The sequence below is a fragment of the Acinonyx jubatus genome, chromosome B2 (genome assembly GCF_027475565.1).
Source record: "Acinonyx jubatus isolate Ajub_Pintada_27869175 chromosome B2, VMU_Ajub_asm_v1.0, whole genome shotgun sequence".
In the NCBI taxonomy this organism is placed as follows: Eukaryota; Metazoa; Chordata; class Mammalia; order Carnivora; family Felidae; genus Acinonyx; species Acinonyx jubatus.
Genome location: NC_069385.1, coordinates 74,029,556 through 74,047,956, shown reverse-complemented (window position 1 = coordinate 74,047,956; position 18,401 = coordinate 74,029,556). Strand labels below are relative to the sequence as shown.

At 38.4% G+C, this 18,401-nt stretch overlaps 1 protein-coding gene and 1 long non-coding RNA gene across 6 annotated transcripts in view; one reads left to right on the top strand and one right to left on the bottom strand.

Moving 5' to 3' along the window:
• Positions 1–3,214, bottom strand: part of SNX14 (sorting nexin 14) — an 84,336-nt gene extending 81,122 nt beyond the window's left edge. For all 5 annotated transcript variants that reach the window (XM_027057304.2, XM_027057308.2, XM_027057310.1 and 2 more), the window contains exon 1: positions 2,910–3,214. In XM_027057304.2, coding sequence (XP_026913105.1) covers positions 2,910–3,109 — 200 coding nt within the window. In that variant the 5' untranslated portion in view covers positions 3,110–3,214. The remainder of the gene's footprint in view (positions 1–2,909) is intronic.
• A 7,339-nt stretch (positions 3,215–10,553) lies between these two features.
• LOC113598776 (uncharacterized) lies at positions 10,554–14,450 on the top strand. The gene is made up of 2 exons (XR_003419492.2): positions 10,554–11,680; positions 12,988–14,450. It is a non-coding gene; the product is annotated as an uncharacterized LOC113598776 (long non-coding RNA).
• The last annotated feature ends 3,951 nt before the right edge of the window (positions 14,451–18,401 follow it).

The window sequence follows — 18,401 nt, the reverse complement described above, 5'->3', positions numbered from 1 at the left end:
AGCTATTACTACTATCACCATTATTATTAGTAGCATTAACTTAAAATATTCCTTAGTATAACACTCAAATACTCAATACTATGATTACTAATTATATCTATGCTCCTACTTTTCCCTAACACTACCATAAAGGTGATATCACAAATAATTTGAAATATATGAAGTATGTTACTCTATTCCTCCCACAAATCACTTACAATAGCCAAAAGTTATATCTATTTATCTCTCCACAGATAACATTCATAGCCTTAATTGCTATCAAAAGAAAAATTTATATACTAAACAATACTTTGAATACTTTCAAGGTTATAAGAGAAAAAGTTAATTTTGAAAGAGTATTATTCTAAGTTTTACTACATAGAGGTAAAGCTCCAAATCTACATACTAACCATTAAAGATTTTAAACTGAAAATTTCTTTTTTAAGTTATTTCTATAAACTAACTGGTGAAATACCTGTGTAAAAATCACTTTTTGAAGGTATGCATTAAGTATATCTTCTCATTTCTTCTAATTCCATCATTACGCCCCTGGTATTTTTTATATTTTACATACACACACACATTTTTTTTTTTAATTTCTGAATAGATGTGCCTAGTATTCCCCACTCCTAGAAGGGACCACATTTCCTTATGTAACAGTCTTCCAGAGATAGCCAAAGCATACATAAACACACGTTTATATGTAAATATGAATGTACACACATATATTTTTTCAGTTTTTTAAGTTTAATTATTTATTCTGAGAGAGACAGGGAGGAGCACAGGGAGAGAATCCCAAGCAGGCTCTGCACCATTAGCACTGTGCCCGACGTGGGGCTCGAACTCATGGACAATGAGATCAGGACCTGAGCAGAAACCAAGAGCCAGATGTTCAACCGACTGAGCCACCCAGGTGCTCCGTGAATGTGCACACGTACTTTAATGAAAATCACACAATACGCTGAAAAGCACACTATATAAACTGTCTTGCACCTTCCAAAGGCTTTTTCCTGTTAAAAGGGTACCTAACCATTCTTTCATTTTATTTACTTATTTAAGTAAACTGTACCCCAATGTAGGGCGTGAACTCAAAACTCTGAGATCAAGAGTCCATGCTCTATGGACTGAGCCAGCCAGGCACCACAGGGTACCTAACCATTCTTTTAGTAAAGACAGTTCTATGATGTTTAAGATCACTTTTGCTGGTTTCAACACTAACAAAGGAAAGTACCAAAAACAGTCTGAAAAAAAATTCTTTGTTTGAATAATACAAATAAAGATACAGGTACAGATCAAATGGTATTCTATGACTTAACAACATAGAACACTAGACGCTATAATTAAGTAGACAACCTCAGAAATCTAGTTCAACCTGATCCTACATGTCCTACTTTGGACACCTAAACTGACCCATCTACTGAAGGAGACAGGTTAAAAATTCCTGGACAAAAGTTAAGCACAAAAAGTTAACCTTTCATATTAACGCTGTTAATCTAGAATACCTTCCAGATGACAGAAAGCGAAGTACTTAATAATTAATTTCCACTCTGCTAAGGATTCTTAACAGAATTCCTTCAGGTATTCCTGAAATCAAACATCTTACTATCACAATCAAATCACATTAGATCTCAAATGATATTTTCCAGTAAAATATCAATCGTTATGTAAACCTAGTATTATATAAACCCAGAGTCCACTAACAAGAAAGCAAAATGGCTAGGGAAAAAAATCTGATCCGTCACACGAAATGGTTGCCTTAGAGCAAAATTAAATAACCAAATTCCTGGTGAACGCTTTCCCATTCCTCTCTTTAGGGATCAACTACCTCGGTAAAGGGTAAGGATGCTTTCATGTTCAAAACATCAGAAAAAACATCATGTTGATACTGTTGCTGACAAGTGTCTCAGACTTCTTTCCGCCAAGAGCAAATCCGGAAATAATTTGAAGTTCTCCTCCACTACCTACTTCATCATTTCTAGAAATAGCTAACTGAAGGAAATCAGTTTTATTTCAGGGGCAGAACTTTCCGATTTCAAAGTGTCAACTGAATTTACCAATTTTAAACTTTCAGTCTTCCCTTTTCGAATATTCTAGAGATGTCAAGACAGAGACTATTTTACTTTGACTTCGATTCAACAAATCTTTACAATTAGCCGTTTTAACCAACCACACTTTGAGGAAAGCTTCAGCTACAAGGCTGTGTGTGGCGCGCGCGTGCTTCGGCTGCGTGACTATGTGTATGTGTGCACACGTACATGCTTATGCAAGCTGTGTGCGCACGCGCGCGCCTCAGCTGTAAGACTACATATGTGTGTGCTTTGGCCGCAAGTCTGTGTGCGCGCGCGCACTGGCTGCAAGGATGCGTGCACGACTGTGCGCGCTGCGGCTGTAAGACTGCGTGCATGTGTGCGCGTGTGTGCGCGCAGCGGCTGTAAAATCGTGTGCGAGTGTGCGCAGAGCGGCTCTACGACTGTGTGAGTGCGAGTGTACGCGCACGCGCGCGGTGAGAGCGAGGGGAGTCGGCCTAAGACTGGCTGCTACAACACCTAGAACCCTCTCGTCAGCTGACTGGACCGCCCCTGCAAGGTCTCTAATTGAGACGTACATATACATTTCACTCCTCTGAAAAACAACGATGATGGAGGGCCAGGTTACAAGAAACAGGTGAAAACTAGGTAAGAATCGGGGCCAGGTGTCTCAGAAGACCCGGCCTCAGGAAGGGGGGCACTGGAACGCACCCCACCCACGCTCGCACTTCCGGGCCCGGACGCTCCGCCCGGCGCCCCGAGGCCCCTCTTCCCAAGGCCTCGGAGCCGGCCGTAAGTCCCGCAGCTGCGCAGCCCGGGCGGTCTCCACACAGTGAAGCAACCCGGGCCTGCGCCTGCGGCCTCGCAGAACAGCCGCCCTCCAGCTCCCCGCTGCAGCGTTACCTGTTGAGAAGTAGGGAGGCGACGCTGAGGCAGAGCAACAGGAAGCAGAACAGCGGGTACTGGCGGCAGATCTCGCGTCCTACGTCGAGCCGGAGCCGCTGCTTCAGCTTCTCCCCCATCGTCCGCACCCAGGGCACCATCTCCGTTTGCGTGGCTGAAGCTGTGCTACAGGTTGAGGCCGAGGTTGAGGCGACCCCCATCAACCTCCCGCGTCTCCGCCCCCGCCGACCTGGCGGCTACCCACACAGCCGCCGACCGGCGGACCGACCGCCGGCTGCAATCGCCCAAAGCCCCGCCCAAGGCCCCGCCGCGCGTGCGCGGCCTCCTCCCCCCGCCCCCCCCGCCCCCCCGCCACAGCCGGCCAAGGGGACTGCCGCACGACGTCCCCGAGATCGTCACCCCTTGGAGGCCCAGCGCGTCCCGCAGCTCCTCCCTCCAGGTCAGGGTCGCGCGCCGGCCTCCCAAGGAGGGCCCGACTTCACTGGCTACTGGCCTCTTTTGGAAATCGGGGGGTAAAGTTGCAGCACCCAGTAACCTTCGCCTGTATCGCGGAGGAGAGAGAGAAGGTTGTGCCGGAGCACGGGGTAAATTACAGCCCAGAACAGCCGCCGGACCCTGTCTGCGGGACATCCTGAGCTCGCGGGGTCCTCTGGGGACTGTAGTTTTTGTGACGCGAGCGGGCGGGGGGATGGAGTGCGTGGTCCCGGCCCCCGCCTCTCGGTGGGGACCCGTCGAGCTTTACGTGACGCCCAACGGAGAGAATGGAGTTGGCGGGGGCTGGGTAGGGGAGGACGCGTGAGTAAACCCTGGAATTCGGGAGTCAAACCCACCGGGCCGTCACCCCTTTGAGTGTGCATTGTGCGCGCTCACAGGCAAGGTAGAGCTCAGGTCACCATGGCCTTGCTGGTCTAATCAAAATCCAAGTGTTTGGACAAGGCAGGTTGGCAGGTTAGGTTAAATCCCTCTGGTCTCGTGGAGTTTTCGATTTAGTTAAGTCATCACATTTCTAAATTTAATATATGATTTTCCGCCAGTCGGAGAGATGCAAGAAGACATCATCGTAACAAGTAAAATTTATTTAGACGGCGCGCTAAGCACTTTCATTTAACTTTCAAACATTTACCTCATGATGTAGATACTCCAGTTTTTCCCATTTTGCAGCTAGATTACGGAGGCTAGCAAAACCGGGATTTGGAGCAGTTCTAACCCCAGAGCCGGCGCTCTACTGCTGCCTGTCATTTTTTTCTTCCTTAGGATCTTATCGTCCAAAGTGCGGAAACAGATACGTTCAGAAAGTATATATTGTTTAAGTGGGGTATGTGCGGTTTCACGAATATTTTTCCATTTTACTCCAAATACAAGGACCACCTTTAATGATGCATTATTTTCCTTCAGAATGTATCATCCCTATTCTATTAATGCTAGTTTTATTGACATAATGATTACCATTTTCTATCCTAAATTTGTACACCTTTCTAATAAATTTTTAAGGATTAATATCAATACAATTGCGCAAGGGTAAGAACATGATACATACTGTCAAGTTTCTTCCTAGAATGGTTTACCAATCTACAGTAGTATATAAAAGCATCCGTATTTCACTGGTCGTCATTAGGGATGGTTTAAACTAACATCACAATATACTCATACTGTACCATTTCTGATTAAATTATTAAAATGCCATGTAACATCACTGGAAAACTAATTGCTTTTTTTAATGTTTTGAAGTACAGGAGAAAACATTTAGTATATTAATTTCACTTCTGCAGCCTTTTAATGGTCTTTGAATTATCTAGAACCCCTTGTTTATATGAACATCCTAGGACTACACTGAAATATAAATAAAAGGTATATGTTAAATTAATCTACATGTATCCAGGGCCTACGGTGTAGTTGAGTACAGTACTTTAATACTTGTGCAAGTTACTTTATTAAACTTTTCTGGGAAGTTATATTGCCAATCTTATTCTTTATAAAGACTTGTTGTGAATTTACTGTTCAACTTTGTACTAAGAGCCAAAACATTTAAAAAGCAAAATGTTTTTGTTTTTTTGTTTTTTTTTTTTAGCGTTTATTTATTTTTGAGACACAGAGGGACAGAGCATGAATGGGGGAGGGTCAGAGAGGAAGACACAAAATCCGAAGCAGGCTCCAGGCTCCGAACTGTCAGCACAGAGCCTGACGCGGGGCTCTAGCTCATGGACCACGAGATCATGACCTGAGCTGAAGTCAAGACGCTTAAGTGACTGAGCCACCCAGGCGCCCCTAAAAAGCAAAATGTTTGATTTTCAAGTTAGCCTTAACAACATCCAACTTAAAGGTGGCTTTTTCCCCATATGACGTTATTAGAGGAAATTTTGAAATAACCTAGACAATTTAAATCTTCACATTATGTTCAGGAAAAGTAAAAACTAAAAATAAATTTCTGCTATAAGGAAAATCCACAGCTGGGGGAGCCTGGGTGGTTCATCCCTTTAAGTGTCTGACTCTTGATTTCGCCTCAGGTCATGATCTCACGGTTGTAGGATCCAGCCCCGCATCGGACTCTGGGCTGCCAGCTCGGAGCCTGCTTGGGATTTTCTCTCTCTCTCAGAAATAAATAAATGAGGGGCCCCTGGGTGGCTCAGTCGGTAAGTGTCCGACTTAGGGTCAGGTCGTGATCTCATAGTTCATGAGTTTGAGCCCCGTGTTGGGCTCTGTGTGGACACCTCAGAGCGTGGAGCTTACTTCAGATTCTGTGTCTCCCTATTTTTCTGCCCTCCCCCCCCCTCAAAAATAAACAAACGTTAAATAAATAACTTCAGAAATAAAATCCACGCCTAAAGCAAGAAAAAGAAATTTGGGGTGTCTGGGTGACTCGGTTGAGCATCCCACTCTTGATTTTGGCCTAGGTCATCAGCTCACAGTTCGTGAGATGGAGCCCTGAGTCGGGCTCTGCACCGACAGTGCAGAGTGGGCTTGGGATTCTCTCCTCCCCTCTTCAGCTCTTGCACATGTGCACTCTCTCTCTCTGAAAATAAACTTAAAAAAAAAAATTATGGTTGATACAGACTTCATAAAATAAAATACTCTTATTTCATTAAATGTTTTTTCTTTAACCTTGTGGTCTGTTATCAACACACACAGAGCTTTAAACTTTTTTCCCAAACTTTTATTAGAAGTTTTGAACTTAAAGCAGGAATATGGAATATCCACAATCAATCCTAATTCTGAAACCAGCTCCACCTTCTACTAGCAGTATTTTATTGAGCAAGGTTAAGTTGATCTACCTCAACCTGTGCATCCACAACTCTAAAAGAGAGATCTCTTAAGAAGTTTTAGAGATTTAAATTGGGTGTAAAGTACCTACTAAGTGTCTTTATACAATGATTAATGCAAAAATTTTCTTAAATTATTCTATCAATTTCTGAGTGTGACAAAAGCAGCCAATACCTTTATTTGGATAATAACCTAAAATCACAATGACCTAATAGGAAACAGGTCCAGAGAGGTTCTTTGCCTGCTCTTCTAGACCTGCACTGTTCAATACAGTAGCCACTGGCCATTATCTGACTACTGAGCATTTAGAATGTGGCTAGTGCCACATTGAATAGACATGTGCTATAAGTGTAAAGTAGACATCAGACTGCACATGAAAACAAGAATGTAAACTGAATTTTTAAAACAAATGTTAAATATTCTCAAAATAATGAGCTAAAATATTAATCTCATGTTTCTTATTTCTATAATGTGGCCACATTATTTGTAATTTTACTAAACTTCTAATGTAATTTTAAAATTACATTATGTGGCTTTCATTATATTTCTACTAGTCAGTGCTGCTCCAGACTAACATTAGCTAGGGAGAGCCAGTACAATTAAATGTGTAAATTTTTTGATAAATGCCACAATTACTATGTATGCCAGGGTACATTTTCAAACTATAAGAAGTAGAAAAAAATAATTGATTATGCTTTCATCTAAAGGGCTCAAATATCAAGCTACAATAATATCTCCCATTATTTTAATGAATATTTATTGAATTAGCAAATAAATATAAGGCACTGTACTAGATGTGGTGGCAGATACAATGATTTAGGTGCATTTTTCTGACCTCCAAAGGCTTACAATCTAGTGGAGACATATCACACATGAAAATGTAGAATACATGGCATGTTTATATATAAAGGCTGTAATAGTTTTTAAAAAATGACAAGTGATGGGAAAGAAAAATTTTCAACTAGTGGGGATCTGGGAAAACAATGATTTGAGCAAAGACTAGGATTTATCTCTTTGCTTTCACTTAATATTTAGAAGTCAGGCAGCAGTAGGCAATGTTAAGTATTTAAAATGCATCTAATTAAACCTGATTCTCCCAACTCCACCAGCACTATACAAATTGTTTATGTTGGTACAGGAGATTTAAAGATGTTGAAATACCTGAATCCCAGTTGTTTGTGGCCTACTTAACTCTGACAACCCAGAATATACACCAAATTTTAACTGTTGAGGGCCATGATCTGCATGGCGTAAGCGGATCAGGAAGAGGATAGATGAATATATACACATTACCCCTAGGAGCCATTTCAGTCTACCCCACTCACAGATGCCTACTATAATATGGAACGTATTCTCCTGTAACAGGATTCGCATTTCTAAACCCCAGTTTCAGCCCACTATGTCTCAAAGCATCAAGTTTCATATTTTAACTTTGTGGCATTCGTAATGTTATCTTTAATGTTACATTTCATAATGCCCTCTTCTCCCCACAACTTATCCCTGTGCATCAATCTCAGGATATAACATCTGTTAAAGGAACTACAGAACTGTCTTCTTCACTTCAGGAAATGTTCCTTGGCTTCCTTTTCAAAAAAGGAACTACAATGGAGACTATGTAATTCAAGGAAGAACATTAAGGGATTTTAATGGGTGGGAATTTGAGATGTTCAAAATGCAGCTATTACTTTCCTATTTAACACCCCTTTTTTGAGTGACCATGAAGTAAAACCTCCAATGGGAAGATATGAAGGACTACAACTTTATACAACCAGTGGCTCAAATAGATCCTCTCTGGATACAAAAACTGTTTTGACCATGAAATTCTGGGAAGTCTCATGACCTTAGCACCAAACAATTTAAGCATTTACTGTTTGTCATCTTATTTCTAAACACAATGGAATAACCATTCTCTAACCTTTCATGGAAATGGGTCATAATTACAGAAAATGTCAATCATTTCATAACTGATTAGAAACTAAAAATATACTGGACATCTGGATGGCTCAGTTGGTTAGAAAGTGTCCAACTTTGGCTCAGGTCATGATCTCACAGTTCATGGGTTCGAGCCCAGAGCCTTGAGCCTGCTTCAGATTGTGTCTCCCTCTCTCTCTGCCCCACCTCTGCTCATACTCTGTCTCTCAACTGTTAAAAAAAAAGTTTTTAAAGAAACTGAAAATATACTCACCTGCCTGTTGGTAAATATTAAAGACTGGAAAAGGCACTTAAATTCTAACACCATCACTATCTTGTATAAGACAGCCAATGTTTCTCTTGTCTATCTTTTAAAGTTACCTCTTAAATAAGTAAAACATTATGCCTTATGTCATATTAACTACAGACAATGGCTTCCTTTCATAAAAAGAAAAATGCTACCTATATCCAGGTGTTTAAATATAGCTTTTAACTGACTTCAGTAACTTCTGAAAGTATTTTTGGAAAGGCTTTGCCATCCTTCCCCTTACCTCTAGGTAGGCTATTCACTAAAACAGAAAAACAAATTTTCATATGGTACTTATAAACCACTATGCAAGTATGCTTGGTTCAGAATGGTGAAAATCACTAATATTGGTACTTCAGTTCTAATTCTAAGGTTGCTACCAAAGAAAATCAATTTTTATCTTTACTGAAAAAGAAACTATTTTAGTAACCTGATTGTAGTTCTAAGAACATAGAGTTCACGGTGGATGGCTGGCTCAGACTGTAAAGCACGCAACTTTTTTTTTTTTTTAGAGAGAGAGCAAGCACAAGCTGCGGGGAGACGGGCAGAGGGAGAGAGAGAACCCCAAGCAGGCTCCACACCCCATGGAGCCCAACATGGGGCTTGATCCCATGATCCTGGGATCATGATCCAAGCCAAAATCAAAGGTCAGACACTCAACTGACTGAGGAACCCAGGCGCTCTGAGCATATAACTCTTGATCTTGGGGTCATGAGTTCAAACCCCACCCTGGACATAGTTTACTTAAAATAAATGCTCTTTTAAAAATAGAAATCTTGACTAATAAGGTAATCTTGGAAATTTTTATTGGAAAATTTTCCCTGTATATCGAAAGGCAGTTACCATTTAAATTTAGGTTTCCTTAAATTTACAGGTTTAACATGAACACAAGATTTTAAAACAATCTGAATTTCAAGCACTGCTTATACTCTTCAATTGTGTTAAGTTTGAGATATATCCTTACTTATTCAACGTAACTAAGAACTCTGTACCAGATGTCCTATTTACTTTACAGTTCTATTTACTTCTATTTTCAGTTAAAATAATAATAAAACAGATTAGCTCACTTTATTTCTTGGGGCTAAGATGAAATCTCCAAGAAATATCCCTATCTAAAATCCTTTTAATGTCCTAGGTTTTCACACATTGATAGCACATCATATATTATTCTTAAATTGGCTTAATCCTATTTATTGAATCAGCCCTGCCAAATTTCATAGCTTTGCTTTCTTCTAGTGTAAACCATCATATGAAATTGTTACTGATCATGGTGGAGGATGGGAAATTGCAATTAACACATACACTGTTAACAGTGAATTTGAAGAGTAGCAGCAATACTAAATAGAAAATAATCCTGAAGATTCTTCCTGTAATTACAGAGTATAGAAACATCAGATTTTCAAATGTGGTCAGATGTTTTAAAACTATGGTTTTGCTCCTTAAGTTACCTTTAAGCAGAGGTTGATAAATTTTGGTTTTTGACTTCTATAGCTAAGTTACAAACCCGTAACACAAGGAAGAAAAATTACCTAATAGACTATTTATACCCCAGAAAAGCCACAGGCAGGACTTTTATCTTGGTGTTCTCTTGTTTATGTTCCTCAGGGGTACTTCGTTGATAGTTTTAAAGTACCTAGAGCAAGAAGACTTTACTCTTTTGGCCTAAGTGGATTTTTGAGGGGTTGGCTGGAGGTGGAACACAACGAAAAGGTGAAGTGAAGGGCACCTAGCTGGGTCAGTCGCTGGAATGTGCAACTCTTGATCTCAGGGTTGTGGGTTTGAGCCCCCACATAGGGTGTAGAGTACTTGGATCAAATGTAGCTGGATGTGAAAAGAGAAATTAACAGGACACATTAACTGACAGAGCAGAGCACTCTGTGTTGTTGCACATAACACAGAGAATCCAGCCTGGACAGTAAAACAGGAATCCACATAAGATGTGATATGAAGCCATGAATGTAGATGAGATCAAGAAGACAAGTACAGATGAAAAAAGGGAAATAAGGACAGATAAGAACGAGGTGGTCAGAGATTAGAGAACCAGCAAAGTGCCAAAAAAAAAGGACTTTTCAAAGATTCAATGTAACAAATGACTTAGAGGGTAAAGTTTTAAGTGTATTTTGAGAGAGTAGGCATGTGAGTGGGGAAGGGGGGGAGGGGGAGACAGAGAGAGAGAGAGAGAGAGAGAGAGAGAGAGAGGCAGAGTCCTAAGCAGGCTCCGTGCCGACATGTTAGCGCAGAACTCGACGTGGGGCTCAATCTCACAACTGTGAGATCATGACCTGAGCTGAAACCAAAAGCCAGAGGCTTAACCTACTGAGCCACCCAGGCACCCCAAGGTTAAAGCTTTTTTAAAAAATGTTATTTTCATATCAGGCTACTGGTGTCCTGTGAACAGCTCTTTAAAAGAGGAGAGAGGAAAATCAACCTAAAGGAGTATCATCCCAAAACTGCCAAGCTACCTAGGAAACTGTGGAATAAAATGCCTTTATCCTAATAATGTAAAACGCATGGTTTCAACCTAAAGAGAGTTTACTGGGGCAGGGAGCTGTGGGAGGGGATTTGCTGGTGCTTAGAATCCTTACGCTATTTTGGATTGATTATATGCTAACCCTATAATTTTGAGAAAACATTTGAGCTACTAGTAATAAATCATATTTCAGAGATTGGATTAGCACTTAGACTATCTTTTATTTCCTAATCAGGTTCATTTATATTAGTATTATACCAATTGAATTTTGCCTAGAACTATGTAACTAAGGGACTTGAGATAAACGAACACTAATTCTAAAGATTAAAAAAGTTACTACCACAGGGGTACCTGGGTGGCTCAGTCAGTTAAGCATCCAGCTCTTGAATTCAGCTCAGGTCAGGATCTCGATGTATATGGGATCGAGCCCACATTGGGCTCTAGACTGACAGCACAGAGCCTGCTTGGTATTCTCTCTCCTGCTCTCTGCCCCTCCCCCACTCACACATGAACCCTCTCAAAAAAAAAAAAAAAAGAAAAAAAGAAAAAAGTTACTACCACAAAAGGAGAACCATATTGCTCAAATATTAGTTGACGTCTACATTACTCAGACTGATTTCCACCTAGTGCAATATTAACACAGTAATTTAGGGAGTCGAGATAACTTCAATAATGCTCTGTGAACTATATGGGCTTGATACAATTTTCTTCTTCCGAATATACAGGTTCCAATGTTTCCTTAACTGCAAGAGAAATAAGCATCCTACTTACTCCCCTCAAAGAATAACTAAGTTATCACAGATGTTCCAGAAAATGTTCATACATGTAAGCTATTACACATTGATTACAGTATGAATTAAGTCTTTTAATGTAACACTTCCTATTTTGTGAAACTAAGTCTTCACAAAAGTATGAATGCAAAGAAACAGAAAATCCTCTAGGCAGAATGTTACCAGAAACATAAGCTGTACCTTATAGAATGTTGAGACAGAAAAATACCAAAATATAATCTTTTCACCCAGGACCAAAGAGATTATATTGTGTTTGCACATAGTTCCCTCATTAAATGCCTCAATGATTAGGAAAAAATATTTTTATTATTGTTTTCACCTAGAACTATTAGGAAACTAAAAAGAAGTATTTAAATCATTGAAATTGTGACTGTATTAATGCACACAAATTTGGTTGAACAATCTATACACACACACACACATCAGGCTTAGTAGAATGGGGATCCATAGGAGATTAGCATGCCTTATGTCCATTAATGAATGGGTCTAGGTATTTTAGTTAATAAGATTTATTTTCTTCTTCAGTTTCCTGGGGTATGTGCATGTGTTTCCAGATACTACTATTGCCATTAAAAATTAGCTAAGATTTCTGGTACCAAAAATTTCAAGTCAGTTTCTCCCTTGGTATTTTAATATAAAACTTAATGTTTTAATACCTGGAAGCAGTCCTTAAGAACAGCTAAAATGACCTAAGATGTTCAAATTGCCTTTATGTGGAAAAATTTTAAAGGACTTAGACTGGAATCAGCAAAGAGTATATGACGAAAGTCATTATTTCCACAACCAGATTAACATGGATTCTCATCAAATCTGGGTATGGTAGGTTTGAGAAATCTCTACCAAAATAAAGAATGTAGTCACATTACCAGGTAAAATAGCATACATGAAGGTAGCTGTGTTAAATATAAATGGAAAAACAAAATGCTGCACAATGGGTTTCGTTTTAAATGTTCAGAAATTAAATACTAAAACAAAACCTATTTTACTATTCCCAAAGGTTTTTCAAAATACTCTGCTTTGTCCAGTCAAAAATGTCACTAAATTTGCATGTTTAGTCACAAAATGTCTTCTATGTACCCTTTTAACATGCTAGGTGATGTTCTCTTTTCCAGTAAGATTTATTCAAACTTCCCCTGGACTGTTTATTTCAAACGAGCCATCAACATGAACATGGTAAATACAGATTAAGATGGTTTCTTCTAATAAATTCAAAATAATGTACACACATTGTTGTATTTTACTACCCAGATCCATTTAAAAGTAGCACTTTTTATACTAAGTTGCACACTTTAGGTACAAACGATGAAGAACTGAGGCTCATATTAATTTTTTGCTTACAAGGATTCAAGAAACAGGAGCCATTTTTCTTGAGAGGAGTGGGAAGGAAAAGGCAAGACCTCTGCGTATCAAGTAAAAGAAGATATTTAAGCAGTTGAAGGTTATAAAGCTGCTTTCAGGGTCTAACCACCTCCTCACAGCAAATAATCTGCCTGGAAGGAGTCAAAACTCCTGCAATCAGGCACTCTTCTTTCAGGCATGAGGGGGTACCTTGCCTGCCTGCCTGCTCCCAAGGAAGCTAAAAATAAAGCGTATGTTTTTCTCATATGCACAGCACATAGTCATGTCAGTGAACAGGCATAGTAAACCAGTCTACTTTTATCAAATCCTTCTTTCATAAAGAACCGCCAAACATTTGAGAAAAATTAGAAAAAGTAAATAACTAAAGTGAGCTAATATTTCAATGCCTCCTGTAACTGGTCACTTTTTAAAAAACCTTTAAAATTGAAGAATGAGAGAGATAGTCTATACATAAAATAAAAAGACTGCTCTGTTGGTCAAACTTAAAGTCAGTGTATGCTCTGGAAGAGGGAAAAATAAAAGGTAATATTTCTTATAAAGTATAAAAAGCTACAGTGACAAATGAAAAAAATAGCTTAAATATAAGAGAAATCAATGCAGTACAATTCTTCCAAACCAAGCTCCAAAAAAGCAGAAAAACTGAAAAAAGTGAAAAACAAAATTCTCAGCAACAAAAAAACTCTTAAGTCTTCCAGTTAAAAAGCAAAATAAATGAAAACCTACGCAGTCTCATCAAACCTTAGAAAACGAAGTTATGAAAAAAAATCTGAATGTGTAAGAAAAAAAATTACCTACAAAGCAAGCACTGCATTCAAATCAAGACTATTATAACACAGGGCGGGGCGCCTGGGTGGTTCAGTCAGTTGAGTGTCAGACTCCTTTTTTTAAATTTATTTAACATTTATTCATTTTTGAAAGAGCATGAGCTGTCAGCACAGAGCCTGAGGCAGGGCTCAAACTCATTAACTGTGAGATCATGACCTGAGCTGAAGTCTGACTGAACCATCCAGGTGCCCCAAGTGTCAGACTCTTGATTTTGGCTCAGGCCATGATCTCATGTTCATGGGATCAAGCCTTACACCAGGCTTTGCACAGACAACGCAGACCTGCTTGAGATTCTCTCTCTCCCTCTCTGCCCCTCCCCCACTCATTCTCTCTCAAAATAATTAAAAAGAAAAAAACTGTTGTTACACCAAATAATGGAGTGATACCTCCAAAGTTCTGATGGAAAAGGATAGTGCAGCTAGAATCCTATGTCCAAACTGTCAACCAACAGTGAGGGTGAAACATTTTCCAGTGTGCAAGACGGTTTACAGTTCATGTAACCTTTCCTGAAAATATTACCAGAGAACATATTGCAGCAAGAACAAAAGGGAATCTAAGAGGGAGCAATGGAACCTAAGAAAAGTGGAGTCCAGCAATGGAATGGGAAAAAAAAAAAAGAATCCTAATATGACAGTAGTACACAGAGCACTAAATATGATTAAATAGCAAAACAGCTTATTAAAAAAAAGGTAATTAGAAACTCAAAAAAAAAAAATCCAAGTCATGGTTTGTATTTTAGCTATGGCATGAATCCAAATAAAGGAACATTAAAAGAATTCATTTTATTTCTACCTTAGAATTTTGCCTTCCCAAGGACACAAATTTTATCAAAATAGGGTTATCTATGAATCTAAATACATTACCATTATAAATGCTACGTTTTGTCTATCTTCAGTCTAGAGGCAAAATAAAAGACAACCTGTTATCAAGTGCCATAAATCTGAAAAATGATAGCAGGAACCAGGAGAGGAAGGAAAAGTAATAAAATATCGAGGGGCTCCTAGGTGGCTCAGTAGGTTAAGTGTCCAATTCTTGATTTAGGCTCAGGTGGTATCTCACAGTTCATGAGACCAAGGACCTTTGCACGGACAGTGGGGCCTGCTTGGGATTCTCTCTCCCTCTCCCCTGATTGAACTAGATCTCTGTCAAAATTTTTTTAATGAACTTAAAAAATAACATATTAAGTGTGCTTCTTTATATAGTGAGGATCAAACAGATACTAAAATTGGTGTAAGTAGAGGCTTAAGAGTGTAGTTTGAGTAATAAAGGTAATCAACTGAATTTAAAATAGTTCAGCAAAAGAATAGAACTAGTTTAAGCTAAACTCCTCACAAGGGGTAACTACTACCTAAATTTAGTAATTAAGAGAGATGTGCTCCCTTTGCCCCTATCCCCCACTCATGCTCTTAAAAAAAAAAAAAAAAAAAGTGAGAGAAACAGTAACCAGTATATAAGAACTACAGAAGGGGTCCTGTCTGTAAATTGGATGGTGTGAGGACATGCAGACTTTCTGTGCTATCTGAATGCTATTTCATATACTGCACTAGCTCCTGCTTTCCAGGTATAGCTTATACAATTCAGCTAAATTATCAACTAAGTATATACAACACTTTTCTCCACTACTCAAAGTAGGAGATACAGTATCATATGAGATGCCTTAAATTCAGAGCCTCTGTTTTTAAGTGATTTAACTTCAACAATCTACCAACTGAAAGGTAAATACAATTATTCATATGCATGCAACCAATCATTGCTCATTATTGTAAAATATAGTAAGTAGCAATTAGTTAGAAATACCTGTTTGTTTTTTTTTAATTAAAAAAACTGTTTTCAAGTCTTTCACTTCAGGTTAGCCTTCATGCTTTTCTCAGGTATACTCACTTATCCTCTCTAAAGTACTCTGCAAAACAAGCCTAAACAAATTTTACAGACTTAAAACCAACTATACTTCATGAGCAAAACAAGAATTCAATCTTTAAGTATTCCTTCCTCATAAAGAGGTTTGTAGTTGGAATGCCGTTTCATTCAGCAACCTGGAATTAAGCTAAAAATCAACATAAAGGAAAAATTGCTGAGCTGGGTTATAACTTCAATACTTAAAAAAAGCAGTCTTTATATATATCACAAGGCCAACTGTTCCCATAACTTCCAATTTTGATTTTTTTTAATGTCAGATGTACAATTTAAATGTGAATCTTCATGATCTCAATTTACTTAAAACATTAGCATTACATGCTCATTTTAAAAAGCTTTCTAATGTATATTCAGTGGTTCCAAATTTTTATTCCTTTTTTCAAGTTAGCAAGCCATAATTAAGCCTAATTCAGCAAATAAACTAAATTTCTACCAAACTGAAAAATATTTAACTATTTTTAAATGCCTAACCCCTCTGAGTCAGATTTCCCTGCCCTTGGAGGAGCTTCCATTCTAAGAGGCAAAAGAAACCATAAAGAGAAGAAATTGAGTTAACTTCAAAGAATAAGTAGCACTGGTAATTTAAACAGACTGATAAAAAGACAGACACTTGGCCCAGATAAACTGAAGTAACTACAATTATGTCCTGCTGGGGCCCTAACTATGGCTGATGCTGTCCTAAGTGCTAAATGGATCCTCAGGAAACCAAGAGATCAACTAACATTTCCTGATATAATTTTAGAATGTTTTTTTCATCATTTTAATTCTATTTTATAAAGGAATCTGAAGCTGGGTTCCTAAAGAAAAAAGTACCTGTCATTAGTGTTGAAGGATTTTTAAGAATTCAATTTGTGCAAATTCATGGGGATTTTAACTATTTCAAGAAAAAAGCAAGGGAAGTATTTTTTTCAAACTACATGTACTGCATTTGCATGTGGCTGCAGAGAATTAAAGAGCGTATCTACCAATTTTCATAGATGACCTTTGACATACTGTTCATTACTTTTGGTTTTCCTACAAACTCCTTCCAAATATTGACAATATATCAAGATACACAATTAGTATATATACTTTTGAAATATTTCACGTTAAGGAAATTAAAGCAATTTCAGAAGCCTAATCCCTGAGCCTTCCAATTAAAGCGACATAAACACTAACATATTAAAGACACCTGAAAAATGAAGTCATAAGGGGGTGCCAGGCTGGCTCAGTCAGTAGAGAATGTGACTTGGGTTTGTGAGTTTGACCTCAGAGTTGGGTGTAGAGATTACTTAAAATCTTAAAAAAAAAAAAAAAAAAAAAAGTGTTTTACTCATGACATAAAACAGATGCATAGTTTTACTTTGTGTTCAAATGATGCACTACTGACATTTTCTAATTCCCATAGGAAAAAACTGGGACACCTAAATTGAAAAGCAGTATTGTATCACACAAATGACATAATTATTCAGATTTCCTTTACCTCATTTGAACTTAACAACATTAAAAGAGCCACATCACATCAGATGTAATGTTAGAACTCTTCTGGTATGTTGTAGGTTTCTACACTTAGACCCGATTTTGAAATCTAAAGACTCTTCTACAGATTTTATATCATGAACAAGCCCATATCCTTTAATCAGTGGTAACAGCCTGTCTACATCAAAAACCCTTGTCCTTTTACCCTGAAGTAAAACTTGGCTGTAGTTCATAAATGATATAGAAGATACTGATCTCCTTGGGTATCCTAAAATTCTCTCCAAAACAGTATTTTGTCACAACAATCTTTTCAGAATACAGACTGAAAGCCTAAATCAATCAATGACACTTAATGAACATTGCAGATAACTGCCTTTAAACTCCCCTCAGATTAGAACTTATTTGAAACCACTTTACAACGTGAAAAATCAGATATTCACTGAAGCCTGTAAATTATTCTAAAATGTGTTAAAAACACATTCTAGGAAACACTTGGAAGACACTAATTTCCAAAACAGTTTATTAAGATTTCTTCCTTACCCAAGTCTTACTCAGCAGTCTTGATTTCAACAAAAAAGTACTAGTTTGGTCTCTGCACAGGCAGTCAAATAAAGCAACATAAATTGTTTTTAAAATGCTCTAGCAGTACCCAGAACTTTTCAGGTATAAAACTTCCATGACTGCCCTGAAAAGACAAGTTTCTTTTCACTAAATATTAGCACAAATCTTGGTTATCCTAAATACAAACTAAAATCCACATGAAGTGACCTACTAAAGCAATTTTTGTCCGGATGAAGTGGCAAAACTACCACTACCTGCCCTCACCCTCCAAGAAATTCTAGGGCTATGAACCAAATCCTTCCAATGTATTTACAAGTTCCCCATTCTCTGATGATTTGCCATCCTAGCTTAATAGAACCCATTTTAAGCTGAATTCACCTTCCTAGATGTGCAACATTTTATTAAAACAGATCATTTGTTCACTCCACTCTGATTCACTTGCAACCTCAATCATTTCCAACCCTTCAGAGAAAGATGGTGATAGAGAATGGAAGAACACTGCATGATAGGGTATGTTCCCAGAAAACCAGAACCAAATTACCATGAACTTCTTCATTGAGTCCACTGGCATGTGTGTGACCACAGAATATTTTCACCAAATAAGTGAAGACCAACACTCTATGTTTACATCTCCCCAT